This window comes from Lissotriton helveticus, chromosome 2_1 (assembly GCF_964261635.1).
Source record: "Lissotriton helveticus chromosome 2_1, aLisHel1.1, whole genome shotgun sequence".
NCBI lineage: Eukaryota > Metazoa > Chordata > Amphibia > Caudata > Salamandridae > Lissotriton > Lissotriton helveticus.
The window spans coordinates 1,728,212,625-1,728,235,657 of record NC_136059.1 but is presented as its reverse complement, the minus strand read 5'-3'; the positions used below and the strand labels follow the sequence as shown (position 1 = coordinate 1,728,235,657).

At 45.7% G+C, this 23,033-nt stretch overlaps 1 protein-coding gene across 1 annotated transcript in view; it reads right to left on the bottom strand.

Moving 5' to 3' along the window:
- Positions 1 to 23,033, bottom strand: part of GRIN3A (glutamate ionotropic receptor NMDA type subunit 3A) — a 610,101-nt gene that overhangs the window by 181,866 nt on the left and 405,202 nt on the right. Inside the window, exon 4 of the mRNA XM_078677625.1 lies at positions 18,884 to 19,029. Coding sequence (XP_078533751.1) covers positions 18,884 to 19,029 — 146 coding nt within the window. The remainder of the gene's footprint in view (positions 1 to 18,883; positions 19,030 to 23,033) is intronic.

The following is a 23,033-nucleotide window of genomic DNA, read 5'->3' as shown; positions in this document are numbered from 1 at the left end:
GGATAGCGACTCGCAATCCCGTACGATCGGGAATGCGAGTCGCAATCTCGCGGGATCTGGAAAACGGGAAGACGCATTCCGAGCACCGTGATGACATCACAACCAGGAAGCAGCCAAATCCCACCCCCAAACACCACAGTGACGCTATCAGTCGAGTGTTCACGACGGAAAGCTGCCGCTAAACCGCCGTTAGCGACTCCCGACCCCGCCGAAATAGCGACCGCCATGTCCGACGAACCTCAGCCAGGCCCCAGCAACAGCGCTGGCCGCAAGCGCAAACTGAAATTCTCCGAGCAGGAGCTGGAGAACCTTATAGAAGGGGTGGTGGCCAACCACGACCAGCTGTTTGGTGCCAACTCCCGGAGGGTCCCAGAGCAGGAGAAGCGGAGGATCTGGGTGGGGATTGCCTCCAGCGTCAACTCTGTGGGCGTTGCGGACAGGTCTCTGGAGGAGCTGAAAAAGCGGTGGTACGACCTCCGAGGGCGTGCCAAGGAGAGGGTGGCGGAGCGCCTTGGTGAGGCATCAGGCACCGGAGGTGGTGGACCGACTGTCCCACCCAACACCCCCCTGGAGGACCAGGTAGAGGACACCTTGGAGAGGGAGGCGTGTGTTGGCGTGACCCCTCTGGACTCCTCCCGCCCCACCCAAGACACCCAAGGTAAGTGGCATGCGACTGCGACCCTGTCCCCTATGACCGCCCCTGACCAAATAGGCTCACTCATTGGCCCTTAGTCATGCCTATGTTGTGCATCAGGAAATGCCCTGAAGCATTGTGGGAGACGTAGTATGTCCACAATGTAGTAGTACCACAATGCGGCCAGAAAGGTTCCAAAGTGTGCAAATACACAGCCACCCAGGGAATGACACCCAGCATGCATGTAACATCTGCACGTCTGACAGTCACATGCACCTAATGAGTATCCACTTACCCTCACAGGTGCGGGTGATAGCAGTGACAGCGAGAGGCTGCTGATTGATGAGGAGGCCCAGGAGGAGGAATCCCTACCTGATACCCAGCCACCAGCCCCTGCGGCAGCGCCAACACCAGCAGCCAGGCCCCCCACCTTACCTGCTGCAACATCTGCAGGCCCACCGGCTGCCAAGGCCAGGCCCCCCGCCTTACCTGCTGCAACATCTGCAGGCCCACCGGCTGCCAAGGCCAGGCCCCCCGCCTTACCTGCTGCAACATCTGCAGGCCCACCGGCTGCCAAGGCCAGGCCCCCCGCCTTACCTGCTGCAACATCTGCAGGCCCACCGGCTGCCAGAGCCAGGCACCCCACCAATGTGCCTCCAGTGCCTGCCGCACCTGCAACACCAGCTGCTACAACACCTGCAGCACGTCCAACAAGATCTGGGCCAGCCACATCCGCTACACAGCGGCCCAACAGCAGGAGGGGCAATGGGCATCTCCATGCCTGCATGAGCGTGGAGCGGCGCATGCTCCGAATACACCAGCGCCAGTCGCAGCAGCAAGGAGCCATCCAGCTCCAGCTGCATAAGATTGGCCGCAATGTGGCGGGAGTCGGCGAGCGGATGGACCGCATGACGGCGGCCATGGACCGCATGACGGCGGCTATGGAGGACAATACTGCAGCGCTGGTGAAGCACCGCAGTGTTGCAAGCAGGCGCCACCACCAGCTGCTGAGCCGGCTGTCCACCTATAGTCGCTCCAATTATGTGTCAGCAAATGCCACCACCCAGCTGGCGCGGCGCTCGTTGACCCAGCAGCACCAACTGGTCCAGTGCTGCGAGGACATTACCCGGGTGCTGGAGCACTTGACCACCGCCGTCACCACACTGCATGCACCTGTGCTACCGGCCATTGTGGGGGGAGACGATGCGAGTGAGGATGCCTCGAGTGTCAGCAGCCACTCTGCCACGCAGGCCCCCCCACCTAGGCGCAGCACCAGGGCTACGCCTGGTACAGCTGCCCAGGATGAGGAAGAGCCTCACAGGCGCCTGGGAATTGTGCGCCGGAGGCGCCAATGACATTGTGTCAGGGACACAGGCGCAGGCTGAAGCTAAGCCTGCCATGAACCGTCTCATGCAGTATGCAGGAAATACTGCATTTTGTAAATAGTTGTTACCATGACCCTTTTTTCTTGTGAATCAAACAAATACATTTATTTTGCTGCACACATTCGCCTTGTGTAATCATTACATTTTGCATGCAATTGTGATATGTGGGGTGGGGGAAGGGGGTGGGCTAGAAATTGTTAGCTGTGATGTGGTTGCGACGTCTGTGGCCTTCAGCTGGGTTCTCCCCGCGTGCATGGTGCGCATGTGCTGGTGGCCGGTCGTCCCCCTCAGATTCACTGCCTGATATGTCAACTGGTATCCGGCGCTTGGTTGCAATGTTATGAAGCATTGCACAGACAGCCACAATGCGGCAGCACGCTGCAGGACTGTAATACATGGCCCCACCTGTCTTGTGCAGTATACGGAACCTGCTCTTGAGCAGGCCAAATGTCCTTTCAATACAGTTCCTTGTCCGGATGTGCGCAACATTGTAGCGGCGCTGCTGAGGTGTGGCAGGGTTGAGGTAAGGGGTCAGGAGGTATTCCCGTAGGGCGTAGCCACTGTCACCTGAATGAGAGGAGCAGATGTTGATTGCCTGTGCAGCGCAGTTACTTCATAGCAATGTGACATTGTCGACAAAGTGTACTTACCAAGTAGGTGTCCTTCCCCAAACTCTCCCCTGATCAGTCGTGTGTGGAGTCCGCTGTGCCTGAAGATAAAGGAGTCATGGGTACTCCCTGGGTACTGGGCCACAATGTCAGTGATGATGGTCTTGGCATTGCAGACCATCTGTATGTTGAGGGAGTGGTAGGACTTCCTGTTGCGGTACATATACTCCGTGCCAGCTGGTGGGCAGATGGCGACGTGGGTACAGTCTATGCAGCCGAGGACATGGGGAAAATGGGCAACATTATAAAATTGTAGTTTTGTCAGGTCCAATTCCTGTTGGCTCGTGGGAAATGTGATGTGCCGGTGGAGCTGGCTGAGCATGGCGTCAACAAAAGTGTGGAGGCAGCGTGACATGGTGGGCTGGGATATCCCCCCAGCAGCGGCTACTATGCCCTGGAAACTGCCGGAGGCCAGGAGGTGCAGGCTGCACAATACCTGCACATGTGTGGGCACAGAATTGTTTCGCCTTGTTGGGTGCTGCATGATGGGGTCGAGTTCTTGTATCAGCCAGGTGATCATTTCCCCATTCAGCCTGTATTTTGCATAAATCTGTTCTCTGGTTTGGCCCAGCAAGGTGACCCGCTGCCGGTAAATCCTTGCCTGCCTCATGCGTCTCCTCCGTGCTGCTCGCTGTAGCCTTCGCCGCCTCACCACCATGTACATCCCAGGCATTGTGGAACGCCTAATGCTGCTGCTGAATGTCCTTATGTGTGATTGGTCAGGCCTGGACCTGTTGGTGATTGGCTAACAGTTTTTCAAATTTTGGTTAATCATGGCTTTTATGGTTACCACCTGCTTTGAGTTGTCCTTAAATTGCGCCGCGCAATTGTGCGATTTAGCGCTTTTTCGCTAATGTATTTCTTTCATGAATGCCGATTGAGACAATATTGCGTTTCGCTATTGATTACGCAGATTCCGTGGTTGGTCGCTATTTCCGTATCGCTATTGCTCGACTTCCCGGAGTCTGCGACTATTACAGCGTAATCGCTATTCCGATCGCTATTATTTTTTAGCGATTTCGCTATTTCGTACTTGAATGCCGATTCCGTGTTTTGCACCCGCAATTGCGTTTTCGCAGCCATTGCGGGCGCTATTTCGCTTCATGAATCAGGCTGCAAGTCACATTGTCAGTGGTGTGATGTAAAGTTAAAAGGGATGCAGTTAAATGGGCAAGGGAGGGAGGGCTCGCCCCTGGGAGGCGTTGAAACACCAACTCTCTCTACCCCCTGCTTGATATTTACTTCTGTGTATTATTACAGAATCATGGAGCAATAGAGTGTTACCAGTGAGTGTAAGGGTTCTATCTTCAAGTTCACATTTGGTAAATCACTAAGTTGTAAACTTAATCATAGGTGTGCCCAAGTCAAGCTTAGAGGTGCAAAGGGATCTGAGAGTCAGGCTCATTCTCAACAGCTACGCAGGAAGCAAGACTTGTAGGGTTGTGTTTGTTCTAAATCGTTTAAGCAGCAGTTTACGTTCTATAATATATACACACTTATTTAATATGGAATGCAAGGCCACCAGAACATATGATAAAATAGGGGGATCCTCAACATAAATGCTCTCAGTAAGGAATTAAAGAAATACCCATCCATTGATTGGTTGTATATGTTAAGATGTTAATGAGAGCTTTTAGCAACAGACCCTCTGTTTGTTTTCCTAATTGTCAGCAGAATATAATGTTACACGCGTATAAAAAAGCTTCCTGTCTTCTATTTTGTTTTGCTTTTCTGATCACGTTGGGTGCTTTCCACCTCGCCCCAATGCCATCATCTTTAATTTTAGTATATTTAGGCTTAGACAGTTTCTTTGATTTCAACATGTTAAAATTTTAAAAAAAAATGTGTACATGAACAAATTGGTGGATCTGTTACAGGGTTAACAAAATCTACTTTGTATTCTGCTAATGCATACAATATACGACCTTCTGCCCATCATGGCATACTCCTGGCACATTATTTGAGGGACCTGATTGATGGAGTGTTATTGTTGTACTAACGAGGACTGTTGAATCGAAATCCATCATCCTTTTTTTAGCTACTAGGATCAATACTGACAAAAGTGGCCAGATCATTATTGAATATCACCTAAAACGTAGGTTCTCATTGTGTTATGGATTTTTTTGTGTAATAACAATAGCAAGGTTTTTTGAGCATGGATTAACCATATAGGTTTTTCAAGTGGTCATGGGCAAAGATAGTCTATTCTAATTTCCCTGACTGATGACCCCTGTGTCGCTCATCTCCTACCACTACTCCCACTGTACTATGTGATCTTTCTCACTTGTGAGGTGTCTCTTTACAGCAGCTCCTCCGCGTGGGCAGGGGAGTGTCACCCCACTGTTTTCTCGCAGTGCGAGAAGCAGAAACATAAAATGGTATTTTAAATACCATTTTATGTTTCTGCTTCTTGCACTGCGAGAAAGCAGAAGGGTATGCCTGTTAGAGGAGCGGGCGGGTGGGCATTTCTGCTCCAGGCAGGGGAGGAGTGGCTTGCCCACTGTTGTGGGCGCTGACTGTTTGGTCGGCCCTAGGGCCAACCAAACCAGTCATGCACACTCTGCATTTTCTCTATGTAGGCCAGCCTACATAGAGAAAATGGCCTCCCTATAGACGCCTGTGGAGTCAGCGTCCTAGCCAATCACAATGCTGCCATTGCAGCGTTGTGATTGGCTTAAGGGAGGAGAGGGAGGCTGCCTGCTTCCTGTAAGGTGTTAGGCGCAGAGAGAAAACACTTTTTTTTGTAACCAAGTCCCTTCCCCGCACCCTCCCCCCACCCGCGAGTCATGCCGGCCACGACTGCTGTTTGTACGTTTAAAAACAACAATGGGTCTTGGCTCACACTCAGCAAGGCTGAGCCCTTTAACAATAAACCAGAACAATTTAGTATTGTAAATAGGAAAGTTATTGACTTCAAAACAGGGTGAAACAATACAATTAATTGTATTTTGATTATTTGACTTTTCCTTGTGGATAGTTGTGACACTGGGACCAGTGTGTGTAGAAGTACGTATGGATGAATGTGAAATGAATGCTAATTGGCCAAGTGTATGGTACAAATGTTGTTAGTCAAAATCGTAATTGTTTGAAACACTGTATATATATATGTGATTAGATTGTTTTTTGTATGATCTTTTGTACTGTGATACACATCAAATCATTTGATTCTTTGAAAAATAAATGAAGATTAAATTCATAAGTATAGCTGAGGTGCAATTTCTAAAGTAGATTTTCATGTTTCATTTGATGAAAGTTACCAATAATAAAGAGACGAGTTAGGCTCAGCATTGGCACTTGTTCTGGTTTATTGTTTGTACGTTTAGGTCTTTTTGGAATGTCTCCCCCACCACAAATGAATAAATCAGAGTAAAAGCTCCAACCCGGCCCGATGGAAGTCCTCGCGTGAGCAGATGACACCACCGGCCCACACGCGCTTCTCTTCACAAATTAATTTTCGTGCTTTGTCGAGGTGATGCTCGTGCAGTCTTGGCGCGTCCACCCTGCCCCCGCAGCATGTGATCCTGAGCTCACAGGCCCCACGGCCGGAGACGGTCACTGCGGTCTTGCTGGGTTTAGCCTGCTCTCTGTTCACCATCTATGCTCGCAGGGCCTGGGTGAGCAGCCCACAGCACAGAGCTAGGCCTCGAACAGGATGTGAGCTGTGGAGCCGTCTGGGTAGACCTGCCAGATGTTCTGTGCATGAGCACCGAGCCAGAGGGGAAGTGAGGGCCTCAGTGCATACATGTGAGGCAGAGACAGTGCATGCACCAGGGGGAGGGGGTGGTCTTAGGCTTACAATATACACTTGGCCTACAGAGCACACCAACACATTGAAGGGGTGAAGGGGTGAGTGCCTGTGCTGTATACCATCGCTCTTCTGTCCCCCTTCTTCTCTGTTTTCAGACTCCACATTGGAGCCTGGACACATCAAAGATGGCCACGCAACATTATTTGTTTTGCCAGTGCTCATGAAACAACTCTTTAACAATTGGTAAAGCTACTGCTTGCAGTGGTGAGTGGTGGGCGAGAGCACTGGCAAACGTCGACCATCTGGCTTTGCTAGTGCTTTTTTTGCAGCGTCGTTTTTCCTTAAATCCCCCTGCTCCTTCTGCTGTTTGTGTGGCGCCACGAGGCAGCTTATCTTGTAGTGTGCACTGCATACATTATGTCACCATTTTCTTCCCTCCAAATTCCCATCATTTTCACTTTAATGGAAAAGAAAAATGAGAGGCCAGTAAGTTGGGAGGGGAGGAACGCTTTTTAGCCCTCCGTAACGTTGAAATGAAATTCTCATGGTTTTGGTGTGGTGGTGGGGAATTTATATATCGCGGATGTTGAGGTTAGGATTGGGCAAAAATGTTCTTTTATAATTTTCACAAAAGCGTAAAACTGTGTTCAGCTAATACAGATAAAATTGAACTGAAGCAGTGCCTTCTGTGAAAATTGCGTTGTTTGGCCATTGTTCGATTTTCACAATTCCTTTGTTTTCAACAACGATTCGTTTTTCTACAAATCAATTAATTTGAATTATAATTTGATAAATTCGTGTAAGCTTGTTTTCTTATTTTATGTATTTTCAGGGAAACATTTCTGTTCAAATTAGTGGTGAGCATGTTGCCTTACGGTAGGGAGACAGTAGCCATGATTGATAACATTGTTAATTATATTATCAAATGTAAACAACTAACCAATTTGTCTATCTCACATAGTTTGAGCCTGTGGTCAGCAGGCGACTGCCTAGCTTTGCACCACGTGCATGTACCTGCTCAGTTAACCTACAGGGTATTTACTGTGACATGCAAGTTATCACAGCTGCAGTCATCAGCAGTAGGTGCAGTCTTAATCCATCTGAGATATTCCGCCCTGCGGGTTATTTGTATTACCATGCAGTAAGTATAACACAGACGTCTTTATGGGGCACAGGCTGGACTAACTGTACCTCCCCGGTAGGCTGGAAGTGGGGGGTGGTTTAGCAGCAGTACAGTAGATTTGAAAGCACCCACCACAGAGTTCCCTGTTCATTCAGTAGTTTTTAGGCAACAATAAAAGTGTCACAATAACTCTGGTGATTAATATTCTTCTTGAGAGCGATCACATTTTTGTGAAGTGGCAGTTTTGACTCATCTAAGTTAGCGCAGAGGGTTAAAATGCCCGCTGCAAAGAGCATGTGCTATGCAGACCACAGAACAACATTTTATATGCATAGCTTAATGGGTTACTGCTTTTGTCACAGAGGCCCTATTGTTACTGTGCAGTTCATAAGTTACTATCGTATCTAACACAGTGACCTATTGAATGCCATCAAAGATCTGCATGCAAACTACATGGTACAGGTTGGAAAGTTAGTTTTTTTATCAAGTCTTTCATTATCCTAATGTTGCTAAAAAGGGTTTGTTTGATTAGAAATAAATTCCTATTAGCAAAGTTAACACTAACCACTGTGTTACGTTCTGAATCCTGAGTTTGTGCTTCTCCATACCAAGCACTCTTAAAAATGTATTACATCTTTAAGCATAGCCTTGGTCACTGGGGTGAAGCACTGTGATTTCATTTATTCACAAATCGTTGAGTAGCATTGACCAGAGATAATGGTTGTCATAGTGCTGTACCACAAGACGATAGAATGTACGTAAAAAATTAGCTTAACCAGTAGGCAGGTACCAGAATATTGCAGATTACATATCATCTGACAAAGGTATCATGTCCTAAAACGTGTTTACAAAAATAGAGCACGGCTAGAATTGATAATATAAACCTATAACCCATGGGACGGTATATTTGTCAAAGGTATTCTGACATACAACTCAAATAGGAATAACAAGAATACAAACATTTTGAGGAGAAAGTGCGAAACGTTGATCTTTAATCGTTTGGGTTTTGATTTCATACCTGTATTCCAGCAACAGGCTAATTTATGAGAATCTTGCACCGTCGGAATGTCATTTCTTTTGACACTCCAACGGTGCAGCCTCAAAATCATATCTATGAGGGAACACAAAGCCACCCTGTGTGGCTTTTCATGGTCTCATAGATATGGAGTAAGACAAAGCAACCCAAATCGCTGCCTTATCTTACCCTGCATCAAGGAGCTGTTCCATGTGCATTGTGGTGGGTTTTCCAACGTTACGCCCATGGATTTTGAAGCTGCCCCAGATTTACTTAATCATGTAAACCTGTGGCAGCACCAAAACCATATGCCTCTTTCATTTGCATTCTGGAGTGCACATAGAAAGAGGAAGACACCTCTCAGGATTGTTTTTGTGCAGGAAGGTGCTTGTTCCTTTAAATAACCCATCACATATGTCCTTTCTCCCTTTGTTGTGTAGACTCTGCTTGAAAACAAGGGGGCATATTACCAACAACTAGCGATAATTATCGCTATGTTGGCTTAGCGGCAATATTTTTATCGCCGAGCTGCGGCGATTTTTATCGCTTAGGAGCCTTGCTATTATCAAGGTTTATCTCCTAAGCGATAAAAATCGGCCGAAATGCATGAATATCGCTGAAAAGTCAGCGATATTCATGCATTACCGAGCTAATGCTCTTAGCCACGTTATCCACCTACCATTGGATAACATGGCTAAGAACTGCTCAGGGGCAGGTGTTAGCTTTTGGAGATATTCGCGCTTAGCGCAAATATCTCCAAAAGTTGGTAATAGGAGATAGCGAGGTTAGCGACTGTTTCCAGTCGCTAACATCTTGGCACGCCCACTTTGCATGTCATTAGTGATAAATTTCACTGACATGCAAAGCGGGGCCCAAGATGTTCGCTATCTCCTACTAGCTGTCACTAACTGGTGTTAGCGACAGCTAGGTAATAGGGAGATCATTTTATCTCCACTTTCTTGGCTTTTAAAGCCAAAAAAGCGGAGATAACCCCCCTTGATAATATGCCCCAAGGTCACTATTCTTTTGGGATAGGTTCAGCTCTGTTACATTATGATTGTTAGATTTCACCTCGATTTACAGTGATAAGACAATTAAATTAAGTATTTGAGCTAAATCAAAACATGCTCTATGCTGTATCAGTGCAACCTGCGTCTCCATTTGGCATTGGTAAGGTTTATGTATTTGTTGCAATTAAAGGCAAAACCAACTGTGCAGCTTTAAGTGTGGTGCGCCTTGCTTGGTGATGATCTTAGAAGGCTCAGGGTTTTTTTTATTAGACAGTCACAATGGCAGACTGAATCATTAAAAAACTAATAACATTGAAATTGTTGTGTTTCTGGGTTTGCTATTGAAGTGCTTGATAGAGTCAGCTCAACTACTATTTCGACCAATTTAAATTCAATTTGAGATTCATTTTACATTCAAAACATCACATATTTGTTTTTATTTTATCAACAGTGTTTGTAAAGCACGGCCTACAGCTGTATCTACGTCAAAATTAAGTTTTGGGGAACTGCAAGTGTGTCTTCCTCAGAAGCTATGAGTTATTTGAGAGCAGCAAATCAAAGGATTGTAGGAACAGGGGAAATAGATATTCAATTCTGAATTCAATTCAAATCAATTCAATTAATCTTTATTCAGCTCAAAGCATGAGCCAGAAAAGACAATAAAAACAGGCACAGTTGTCAATAGATACAAATTTAAAAAACGGATACATGCTTTTGCTGTCATCAGAAATAGTGTGCCAGGAACCTTTGACCACTGTCTGCCTTGGTGGCGGGGCCACAGTCACCCGCGCTGCTAAGCGCAGAAGGGGATCCCGTTGCTGGGCGATGCTTTTGCTGCCGTTGGTACTACATGTCCCAGGAACCTTTGATCACTGGCTACCTCGAAGGCGGGACAACTGCCACACCACGCTGAAAGCGCAAAAGGCCATCCCACCGCGCAAGACATGCCCGGGCAAAGCCTGGGCCAAAGGAGGGCCAGTCCGTGTTCATCGGAGGCCAGAGGAGGCTTGGCTGGGTCCCCTCTTTTGGGTATACACATTTGCATACAAGGTTGTGTATGTACTTTAGTTTACATCATCCTTCTGGTAGGTGGGTTGCACTTTATATTTATTGGCAGTACTTCCTGCTGTGTTCTTGATTACTGTGACTTTAGCCTTCTTGCCCCCCAGTCCTGGGTTCCCTTTTAGATTGCATGTTTTGATGTTAATGGGACTGCACTAATGCACCCTTACATTACCGAGGTGTGTCAGCAATTAGTCCATTTGGGACTAAAGAGAGTTCTTTCTTCCTGTCAATACTTGTCCCCATAAGGCTGACTATACGAGCTAGCATGGTCTATGGGGAAAATAGAATCCCTCCTGATATGACAAAGTCCTCCTCAACCACTACTGTGGATGCCTTTTTACAATGTGCTGGAGGGGTAATCGATAAGGAGATTGCGCCAGCCGGGCCCGACTATCTCCCTCTACTATTACGTCACCATCTTTTGGTTCATTAGGAGCTGTCCCTACTATCTCCTCAGCTTTGGACTCTGGGCCCGCTCTTTCACCCACGTACACAACACAGAAAAATAACAGATGTAAAATTATTTTGCTTAGAGCATCACAAGGACGTAATGTCAAAGTGTCCTTCATATTGTACTTCAGGGGAACATAAAGATGGGCTGTATTTAACTAAAATCTGGTTAGAACAATTATATGCTGGGAGTTAGTGACCAAGTTGATGTATGACTGTATGCCTCTGAATAAGCAGAGAAGCGTATCTTGAGATGGTCACCTTAGCTTCCCCTGCTCTCCTCCTGGCACTCACTCTGTGGTCACATAGTGGTGGTTTAAAAGCCCTCCGACTTACTTCCTCCAGGGTTTCAGGCGTATCCTAATACTTAACTGCTCCCATCTCCTTACAAATATCTCTAATATAGGCTAACCCCAGAAGCTCTCCAGCTGCACCGAAGCTTAGGCAATCCTTGACTATAACTCTATTTGGAGCAGCAGCGGACTTATACCATACAGAGTGCCATAATAATAATTGATGATGTTAAACAGTCTTCTAAGAATGGAACACCGAGCTCCTGATGGCAAATTTTGGAGGAGCAATGTTTTAAACTGCTAGAAGACTTTTAAGACATTGATTCTTTACCACCTGTAGGGCACATACATTTACATGGCTCCAAATGCCCGCCCCATATGAGGCAACTGATATGCATCTTGCTGGGTAGATAACCAGCATCTCTTTAACTGGTTTACGCCTCAACCTTGCAGCAAAACCCTTTATGGCCAGAATCGATTTCTCACAATAAGACCTCCTAATGTTCCTCAAATGTGACCAGTCATTCCATCGATCGTAGAGTAAACCTAGAGAAATCGACCATTTAAGAAATGGGAACATGTTTTCATCCTAGCTAGACCTAAAATTATAGTGTAGGTTTTACTGCAGTTAACACTTAGGGGCTGATTAGGATGGCGCACCCTAGCGGTAGCCGGACCAACCGCCAGCCATGTAGCGGTCTCACCACTCCAATCATGATGCGACTGCCACTGCGGTGGTCGCATCAGGCATCTTCAACATTGCTGCGGGTGCTGCTGGCTGCAGCACCCGCCGCAATGGTGAAGATGCCATGTTGTGCAGTGCCATTCACAATGTGGCAGGCACCGCGCGGTGCCGGCCACCTTGTGCATGGCAATGTAGGTGGGTACCATAGGAACCCCCAAGTGCTGCCCCCACCCCCCGGGGGCCCACTAAGGGCCCCCAATGTAAATCCCCACCAGCCTTTCCATGGCGGCATTGGCCAGCCTTTCCATGGCGGTATTGCCGCCATGGAAAGGCCTTAAAGGGCAAACATCCTAATATGGATGGCAGTGCCCGCTAGGCACCGCCACCATATTGTGCCCAGCTCCGCCCGGCTGGCAATCGGAATGATTGCCGATCGGCAGAAAAGCGGCGGACACACTCTGTGTCCGCCGCGTTACCCTAGCCATTATGATATGGTGGGAGTAAATCGGGTTGCGATGGCGGGCAGATTACCACCACCGGGCCGGTGGTGGCAATCCACCCGCCATCCTAATTAACCCCATAGATGTGAAATATCTATGAAGGTCACACAGTTATACAGGAGTTACTGCAGACCAATTCCCGTTTTTGCCTTCAAAACTGTGTAATTTGCATAAAGCGAAACAGGCAAGGGAGGAGAGCCAACCAGTACATAATCTCCTGTCTTTGGCACAAGCAATTTCTCTATGTTGTTGATATATGAAGTCAACAGAAAAGGAGCCAAGATGCAGCCCTGCAATACACCTCTCTGTATCTCAAATTCTTCAGTGACTGAACCAAACCAAACAGATCTCTTTCCTTGGTATTTACAAACAGCTCTCTTACAAATATGATCAATGACTCATTAACCCCCATTTTCTTCACTATTACCCACAACTTAGCATGGCTAATTTGATCAAGCGCACATGCAAAGTCCATGACAGCTAGGTAAATGGAACTTTTTTGGCCATTTGGTAATCAAAAAGGAAAGATTTAAACAAAGTTCTCTAGTACCAATTCCTTTCCAAAAGCCATATTGCATATTATGCTCAACGGCCCAATCTTCTAAATGAGACGATAATATTTTGCCCATGATCTTTAGAGTTGAATCCAGTAGAAAGATAGGTCTATAGTTGCTGGGGGCCCTCTATATCCCTTTTTAAAAATTTGGACTATGATTTGTTGCCTGCAAGAATGCAAGTGGAATTCCTGGCCACATCGTTCAAATCATTTGTCAATAGGGGTGCTCATAAATCAATCTCACCAAGAAACATATCAAAGGACACCCCATCTGGGCCTGACACTTTCCCTCTTCTTCTACTAGAAATAGCATTGCAAACTTCCTCAAGTGAGAGTTTGATGGGGTCAAATTCCCCTGTTCTACACCGTTCCTCTTTCTGTTGGTCAATACAATCCATGGAGGAAAACTGCGAATAGATTTAGGAGAAATGATTGATCCATTCAATAGCCATAACTAGAGTCTCGATAATGGAGGTTTCATGGTCCCTAAAAAAACAGGGCATTAATTAACCTCCAGAAAGCAGAACAATCCCTCATCTTACTCACATGCAGTATTGCCTCCCATGCCTCATCATTATTGTTTTTTTTCTACTTGGTACCTGGAAGAATTGTAAAGAGCAATTTTGAGTGTTTGATGCACCTTGGAACAGATATTATCAATACCCATCTTGGACTCAACTCGTCGGTTCGACATCAGTTTTGGAAGGGCCTGTTAGACCTGTCAGGCTTAGCGTGGTCTTCCCCTAAACTCTCTGTCTTCCTCCTCCATTTTTGCTGATTTTGTTTTTGTTGGCCTTAGGAATCTGTACACTTTACTACAGCTAAAGCATGTGTACTTACTCCCTAAAACATGGTAAAATTGATGAACACCCAATTTGCACATTTACTTCACATATAATGCATAGTAAGGTGGTACTACATGTTCCCATGGCCTGTAAAATAAATTCTATTAGTGGGCCTGCAGCACCCTGCACCACCCACTTAAGTAGACTTTTAAACATGTCTCATGCCTGCCAGTGCAGCATGTGTGTGCAGTTTTAAACTGCCAATTTGAGCAGCCAAAATAAACACTTTGTCAGGCCTAACCCTCCCTTTTAAATAAATATAATTCACCTCTGGGGTAGGCCCTAAACTGCCCATGGTGCAGGGTGCTGTGTATTTTAAAAGTTGGACACATACTTGTAGTTTTACATGTGCTGGTAGTGAAACACCCCTAAATGTTTTTTTTCTACTGCAAGGCCTACCTCTATCATAGGATAATATTGGGTTAACTTATTACATTTAATAAGTGACAACTTTTAATTGGGAGCAGGTTGGAATGTTGAGTTTGGTGTCTAAAGATTAGTATTTTAAAACTCGCTTTAATGGTAAAGTCGGATTTTAAGTCACAATTCTGAAAATGCCACTGCTAGAAAGTTCACATTTTGTTGTCCTAACCATTTGGTGCCTGGAGCCTGTATCCTGGGTCACATGACTAGGTGTAGCTAGCAGTTGGTGTGAGCTGAAGTTGGTCTTGTGTAATGCTTGTGGACAGTAAGGCAAAGGGGAATAGGTGTTGGCAGGCTGGGCCATCCTGGTGCTCTCACCTATCACACTGCACATAACAAAGACTCTGCCTGAGCACCCTCACAAAGGGTTTGACTCTAGTCTTTTGTGCCCCCACGAAGCTGGGGCCAGGCCAGGGAGGTAGGACATTCCAAACACCTCTGGGGGTAGAAACCTCCAGTACCTTCTCCTTCTTCAAACTGGGCACAAGGAATAAATAATAGACCCTCAGACCCAACTCTTTAGTACACCTCTGGACCTGTTAATACTACAAAGGATTGCTGTGCTGGTCTGCTGCCAGAGGGACCTCTGCCCTGCTGCCTGCTACCTATTTGCTGGGAAGAAAGACATGGCCTACACCCTTCATCCCAGGCTGAAGTGACTCCAAGGGTGAGCTCACTGACCTCCTGTTCTGAGCTCCAGGGACATAACACGCTCCAGAGGCCTCCTTGCATTCTGCAGTACCACTGCGTAACTGAGAGATGTCCTTCAGACATAAGAAGTGGTAGCAGATAGTAACTGCAGATGGTTCATTTGCACTGTTCTATCAAGTTCCTTTGATGATTTCTGTGGATGTTAGAAAGATGGGTAGTACCAGCATTCTTGTTGGCATGGACAGGAACTCTTTGTTGCATACATCTCTGGGCTCGAGGTGTGGGTGAGCCACTTATTGCCAGCCTTTATCCTCAGTATTTAGTTCTTGAGGCTGGGAGCTGTACTCTATGGTCAGGTGATGAAACTGCTTCAATAGTCAGGGAATAATTCCCAATAGAGAGTTTAGATTAACCTTTTGGCGGCATGGTGGAAGCCTCCAACCCAGGGGCGCGAGCACCACTTCTGCTGGGAATATATCCACAGTACTACAGGGAGAAGACATTTCTCCAAAAACGTGTTGCCTAATAATCAAACCTTTCTCCATATTGCCAATCTCGTTTGTGGCCCCCATTGTACTCTTAAGGAAAGTCACAATACTATTTTGGTTGTCCTTTACCATAGATGAAGTAGTAACTTTCCTCTTTCCCATCTTAGGCTATTTAAAATACAGGTGGAAGAACCAAGGGAGGTGATCCAGCCCAGCCTCTGTCGGGCTCTGATGGGCTCAGACAGGCCCGTCTTAGCCTGGCCTTGGCCCTTGCTCAGACCAAGCACATACTGCACATATCCTGTTCTGCTAGGCACCAACATGCTTGATATGACATCTGGGTGTCTAACTCCTCCTCCTCTTCTTCAAAGGTGCAGTCTGAGATGGCAGGTTCAAAGTCCCTAGACTGTGTGCAAAATCAAAAGCGCGTCCCCCGACGCGGCGCTACAACACACCTGATATGGTGCCTAGGCGTCCAACACGCCTGATATGGTGCCTGGTCGTTTGGCCCATCCTCCTCCTAAGTCCAATGCCCACAGACTGTGTGAAAAATCAAAAGTGAATATCCCTGAATTCACTAATAGAAGTATTGTTTTGATTTATGTTTTCTTGTTGCGTTTTCTTGAGCGATGCTTATTTATTATTAGAACAATTTATTATATTTGTTAATCACTCATTAATTGTAATATTGTATCATATTTCCTTGGGTCCTTGTACGCTCCTTAATTTGCCTTCTACCAATCACACTGTTGAAGGTCTTGCCTTGAGAGCAGTAAAAAACATGGTCAAAGATGTTGATTGAACAAATGCTGATATTCCGCCTCACCCAGGCCAAGCCGTTGTAAAGGAAGACAACCTTTGGCCCTCATCTCCTTGGCAACAGGCGTTATTCTTGTATTGTTTGTTAGGTCGTACTATATCCTGCATAGGAATACTTTGCAAAGTTCAAAATCAATCAAAAACTGGGGGAGGGAACCGGTGGCGTAACGTGGGCAGGGCCACAGGGACAGTTGCCCCAGGTGCAAAATTTGTAGGGGTGAAACATTTTAAAAGAAACAAAGCTTGGGGATAAGAGTCTCAATACTGGACTCAGGAAGTGCTAATGGTTCACAGGTTAGGGAGCACAATACTTGCCCCGGGCATTAGCAACCCACTCTACGCCGCTGGAAGGAACTCACCATATGGACGGTAATGCTTAAAGTTTGAAGCTGCCCGCGGCCCATGCAGGGGGCCCCCTTAGGAGGGCAGCCACCTTATTTCCACATGATGGCACAAACACAACAGGGCTAGTGTTTGCACCTCCCAAAGGCTCTTATTGGCGCAAAGTGCACAATAGGGATTTCTTCCTGAAAAGTGGTAAAAGTAGAGATCAGTTGCTGCAACCCGAGGGAAGCCATTGACCATGAGCATGGGGGTAAATAAAGCTGTGGGTAAAACAGAGAACAGTAGTTCGCAAGTTAAGTGAAGGCCATCGAACTTGCTTATGGAAGGATAAATAAGCAGTGTGCAAGCACACCAAGCATGAGGGCTTGGTTCAACTCAATTTAAAATTGTATAAAATTTGATGGCTCTGTGAATTAGGCATGGTCTCTTTAGTGCTACATCACAAGGTTTGCCAGATAGTTCCGGGAAACACCTGCAGAGGTAGATGTGAATTGTCCAGCTGAAAGAACTGGTAACCAAATCAGAGGTAAATGGGAATTGTCAGGTCTGGAGAGGCCGCTGAAATTTCTCGCAGGAGGGTAAACAGTGCAGGGGCTTATTTCACTGAACAGAGGGGTTCCTGGCTTTATCAGACTTGTGCATGCCAAGACCACAGGAGTTTTGATGTGGATGGGTGTCCATTTGTCTAGTATGGGCATGGACCTGTTTTGGTTGGACCTGGGTGATGCCCTAGAATCAGCAGGGTGTAAGTAAGAATGCCTGCCTTGGTGGGTGGCCCTGGGTATGGCGGGTGCCACACCCACAGCTGTGGCGGTGTTACAGGGCAATCCAGAGGCTGAATGGTACATATGGGTACCCTCTTCAGGACCAGAAGAAGGTTGCAAATGGCAAATAGCCCCAGTAAATCCTTACAGCAGGACCCTGGAGGAAAGACAGCTCCCCGATAGTACTTCGGGCGGTTGTAAACCTGAGCAAACGGGGGCTTGCCTGGATACGCTCAGCCCCTTCAAGGGGCATGAGTAAATGGGTGGACTGGTGGTCCACAGGATGTAAGGGGTAATCCCCCAAAACAGTTAGCCCTGATTGGTTATGCCATGGTGCAATTTGGATCGCCTGGAAGTTGGCCCACGATGTTGGCATATTTCTTATGCAAAATAAACCTGCAGGAATGTTTTCTCCAACAACCAATGTGTTTTCTTTATCATGGTATTGCTGTGCTTGCGGGTTGGGTGTGTTGCCGATATTGGCACTATGAGACTGCCCGCAGCCCACGCAGGGGCCCCCCCCCATAGGAGGGTGGGCGCCTTAGTGCCACATGATGGCACAAACACAACAGGGCTAGTGTTTGGACCTCCCGGATGTCCAAGTGCTACTCTGTCATTTCCGGCGTGCCAGTGGGTGGGGGGCAGATATATCTACCTCCCCCGCCGGCGATCCTTTTCACACGATGATCACACCGTCTCCCTCCCTTCCGCTTACCCGGCATGTCGGCTGGAAGGGTGGCAAGTGTAGGAAGGATGTTAACTTGTTATTTTGTGTTGCAAGTGGAGTTACAGGGCAATCCAGAGGCTAAATGGTACATAGGGGTACTTTATTCAGGACCAGAAGGAGGGTGCAAATGCCAAATAGCCCCATGAAGTCCATACAGCAGGACCCAGGAGGATTGACGGTGCCCCGATAGTCCTTTGGGCGGTTGTAAACCTGAGCAACCGGGGTCTTGCCTGGATACGCTCCGGCCCCTCAAGGGGCGTGAGAAAATGGGTGGACTGGTGGTCCACAGGATATAAGGGGTAATCCCCCAAAATGGTTAGCACCAATTGGTTATGCCACAGGGCAATTTGGTTCATCAGGTGGGCAGGCAGCACGGGGATGCCTGCCCTTGGATCACCCATAAATTGACCCACCATGTTGGCCTATTTCTTATGCAAAATAAACCTGCAGCAATGTTTTCTCCAACAACCAATGTGTCTTGTGTGTTCTTTATTGTAGTATTGCTGTGTTTGCGGGTTGGGTGTGTTGCCGATATTGTCACTTTAGTCTCAGTGCCTCCTTTAATGTTATTGAGACATGCTCAAACTGAAGTGACCATTCAATCAAACAGAATCTCACTATTGGCCTATGAACTCCTAAAGGGACATTTGGATGACAATGTGGGTTTATAAAAACAAAATGACTCTTACTTTAGGAATTCAACTCCGTCCGACGTTGCGGGTGTATTGTACCTTCTCATGTACTCGTGCATTTCAGGGAAGCTTTTCTTCACATAATCTTCAGCACTGCTTTCTCGGACAGTTCCGAACCGGAAGCCTTGCGAGGGGTGATGAAGCTAGAAACAAAAAACAGACTGAGAATTCTGGGACTTTAGAGGTGAGCTGAAGTTTAAATGCTTGTTGGAAACGATACAGCCTTGTGACTTGTTCATTAATTGTTTGTAAAGTCCATTGTTTTGCAATGTATTTATGTGCCAATTAACACAATCGTTATAATTTGCATATTCAATGGCTAGGGAATGAGCACATTTACAACATTAATGAATCCAGATATCATGAAGGGAGACATGAACCATGCAATATTGATTTTCCCACTGTGGGTTATAATAGTTACTGTTAATTTGCCTTTGAATACAAAGCACACACAGAGAGAACTTGTGCGTGCAGTACCATTAATTTTAGCAGTAAGAAATATATTTGTCAGATTATTCCAGGTTGGAACGAGCAATCAACATTGACAGTAATTTCACCTGTTTAATTTAATTGTGTGAAATCGAAACTGACAAATTCTTCCTGTGTTTGATGGATTTTGCGAAATACATGCTAATGCGGTTTGACTTCAATATGTGTAAATGTAATATGCAATCAAAACAATACATATTTTTAAAGAAAAAACAAATGAATTGATGTCAGAGTGCTTTTGTTTTATTTATCATTATTTAGAAAGCTTGGCCTAAAATTGAAAAGTATTAGAACATTTAAAAAAGGGGGGGGACATGGGTAAACCTGCTGCAACATGAAACGTAACTTACTGAATACATATGATTCAGCTACGACCTTCATATATTCTTTGAATTGTATTTACATTTTGCATTAATGAATTTGATTTGTTTTGATCACCATTGCAGTGTGCTTTTGCACCGAAGTAACACCTACCAAGGCAATTATAAAAGCGAACTAAACCAAGGAAAGGTAACGTCACTGATTTATAGGAAGCTCATGAATAAAGCCTGTTGCCCTGTAGGCTTCGAAGGGGACGTGGGAGAGGGTAAACAACCTTTACAACGAAACTTTTACAACGACCTACCATTACAACGCAACTTTTACAACGCAAACTATTACAACGCATTGCTCAGGGGGGCGCTCTAGGATAGGGAATAGGTTAATTTACTATCCAATAACCTTCCCTACTATCCACGGGGACTGGAGTTGGAATAGTAAATTAAACTATTCACTATCCAGCGCCTAAAAGCATTATGCGTTGTAATGGTATGCGTTGTAAAAACCGCGTTGTAAAGGTAGGCGTTGTAAAAGTATGCGTTGTAACGTCATACATCCCTGCCTGGTACAGTTGAACTTAGGACATAGAAACTATTATACTAGAGTGATGCTGGGTGGGATTGGCAGAATATACCATGATACCTGCCTTTCGGGCTGTGTAGGCATAATGTTACATATATATATACACTATGGGATGTCACCACCCTGAGGCCGTACTGGCACTCTGGCAGAATGTGTTAGACACTTTGGCCAAGGTTGGGGGCCTCCCCTCACCCTGGAGGGAAATCTGTGTCTTAGGAGTGTGGGGTGATCAGGAGGGTATCAGCGTCTTCTCTGTGATGTAGGTTTGTGGTGGCCCGGCACAACGTTGCACAATTGTGGGGTTCTTCAACCCTGCATCACTTGGAGCGATGGACTATGGACATTAACTGCTGTATGAAAGCTGGGAAATTTCTTTATGAAGGGAGGGGTTGGCCGACCAAATTTAAATGGATCTGGGGCACATGGCAGAGTTATCCTGACAGCTTATAGTTATATGCATATACTGACTCCACCCCACGAATACATGATTCCCATGAAAAGTCAAAGCTCTCTTAAGACTGATGTTTCTACCATGCACTGGGTGATGCTTTGTGGTTTGCAGGATGTATTGATTGTCTTGTTTTGTACTATCAACCAAAAGAACTTAAAAAAACACTATACCCAGATATTATACTGAACAATAGACATTTTTCTCACTTTCAAGTTTTCCTACACAGACTGTAGCATGATATAGTCTCCTTTTTACGAGAACAAAGTCTCTCCTTCTAAGTTAAGCAGAGTGGTGATTTCACAGTCGTTCTATGGAATTACCACCACACACATTTATCAATTTTTAATTGTTGCAGAATTGCACTCAGTAAAACCACATGCTGTCTACGTTTTCTAAAGGTGGGAGCTGAAATGTGCCGGGACTTCAGGAAACAACATGTGGTAATGACCTGGTCATTCTGGGATTTTTTCAATATAGCCGAAATTTATAGTGCTGGTATAGACGGAGCCAGTTAAAGAAAATGGTGTGGACATTTCTCACAGAGATGTGAGATTCCTGCAAATCATGCTTTTATCCGCTTTAAACATTATCCCAATTTGCTGCTATTGGTCCCGCAACGAAATTAAAGAAAACGGTCACAAAATGCTCATGAATGCCAAATGTCCAAATACAGTACTGAGTAAGAGTTTTAAGGAGGTCTTGCCGTTTTCTGGGACATACCACAGACATGAGAGAGGCACATGGAGTCTGTGGAGACCTATTTAGCGACATTGAAGGTGCTGACAATGTTGGCGTTCTTCCCATTGCATTAGGGTACATGTTCCATCAGATAATATTGTGTCTTCCCAATTCAAGATGGCGGATGAGTACTTCCAGGACTGGCGGGGAAAGAGACAATACTTAAACTAGTGCAAGCAATTCAAGGTTTTGTTGAGTTACTTCAGTACCAGTTCACATCCAGTCTTCACTGTGCATTTACCTTTGTTGTGTTTGCCGGTTCCCCTTACTTCAGTTATTATTACTGCTACAAAGCTGTTCTTCGAACACCACTGCTGCAATCTGCTCCTCTCAATTGTGTCTGCTACTGGAGTGTTTAATCAAGCTATGGGTCCCGGGGGGACTTGGCGTGAGCCGGTGTCCCCCCGGGAAAATTCACGCAGTGGAACAATCCACCTAGCGTGATTGTTCAGGGGGAGGGCTTATAATCCCTCTTTTTTTTTAGTTTCTTTTATTTTAATTTTTTCTTTTAAAATAAATAAATAAATAAATTTAAAAATCTGTCACGTTAAGACAGTTGTTACAGTTATCCGTTCTTTTAAGATCTGTAGGCGCTCTGTTGGGGGGGGTTAGGATAGTCTAGAGCGGGCTTATCCTTTCCCTCTGGTGGTGGGGGGAGGTTAGGGGTAAAATGGCTAAGGAAAAAAGAATGAGGAGAAAAACAATGGTTCTGGATTGTACAGTATCGGGATTATCAATTGAAAAGTTGTTGGAAAAGTTTTTGGTTTTAAAGTCATTTATGGGAAATGTTTGGGGAAATGTAACAATGCGTTTTCTTTCTGTAGGAATAAATGCAAAGAATTGGATATTCTGTTTTTGATGGTCTTAAATAAAAGTGACCTTTTTTGCTAGTAAAAGATAAGTGTGGATTGTTCTTATTGCGCGATATTCTTTTCCTTTAGCCTACTGTGGTGAGTACTGTCAGATCCCGAGGACGCTGCAGAGCCATTCCTTTGTTTCTCCCTTCCTTTATCCTTCTTCTCTGTTATCCCCAGACTCTTATATGTGGTGCTTTTTCTATGAAGCACTTGAAATCCAACTCATGTGGGGTCATGGGTTTGGGATCAACTTCTACATCATAGAGGTCCTGGCAGTATACAAAATGTGTGTAATGCAATTTATTCTCCTGTGCCAAAGCATCCGCCTCCACGACTTCAAAAAAATTTGATTAACATCACAGAATGTAGGAAAATCTTCATTTTAAAAGTCAACACCAGAAGCTGACATTATGATTGTTCAATGCATATCAAGAAGACCTGGGTGAAATTTCTGGTACACTGACATAATCTCATGGAATTTTGCTGATTTTGCATTACGCTTGTTACAAAGTTCCCTAAATTACATCATTACGCCTCATTGCCAAGTTTTAACAAACGAGCACAGTAAGAACGAGAAGGACCAGAGCAGCTGTTGCTTACAGAACTTGTGTTTTTTGTGCTATGTTTTTCGTCTTTGCATCCTGAAGGGATGTGAGGATGCATTTCAACTTTGAATGTAGTGCTAAATGCCGGTTTTATATTTTGCATGGTC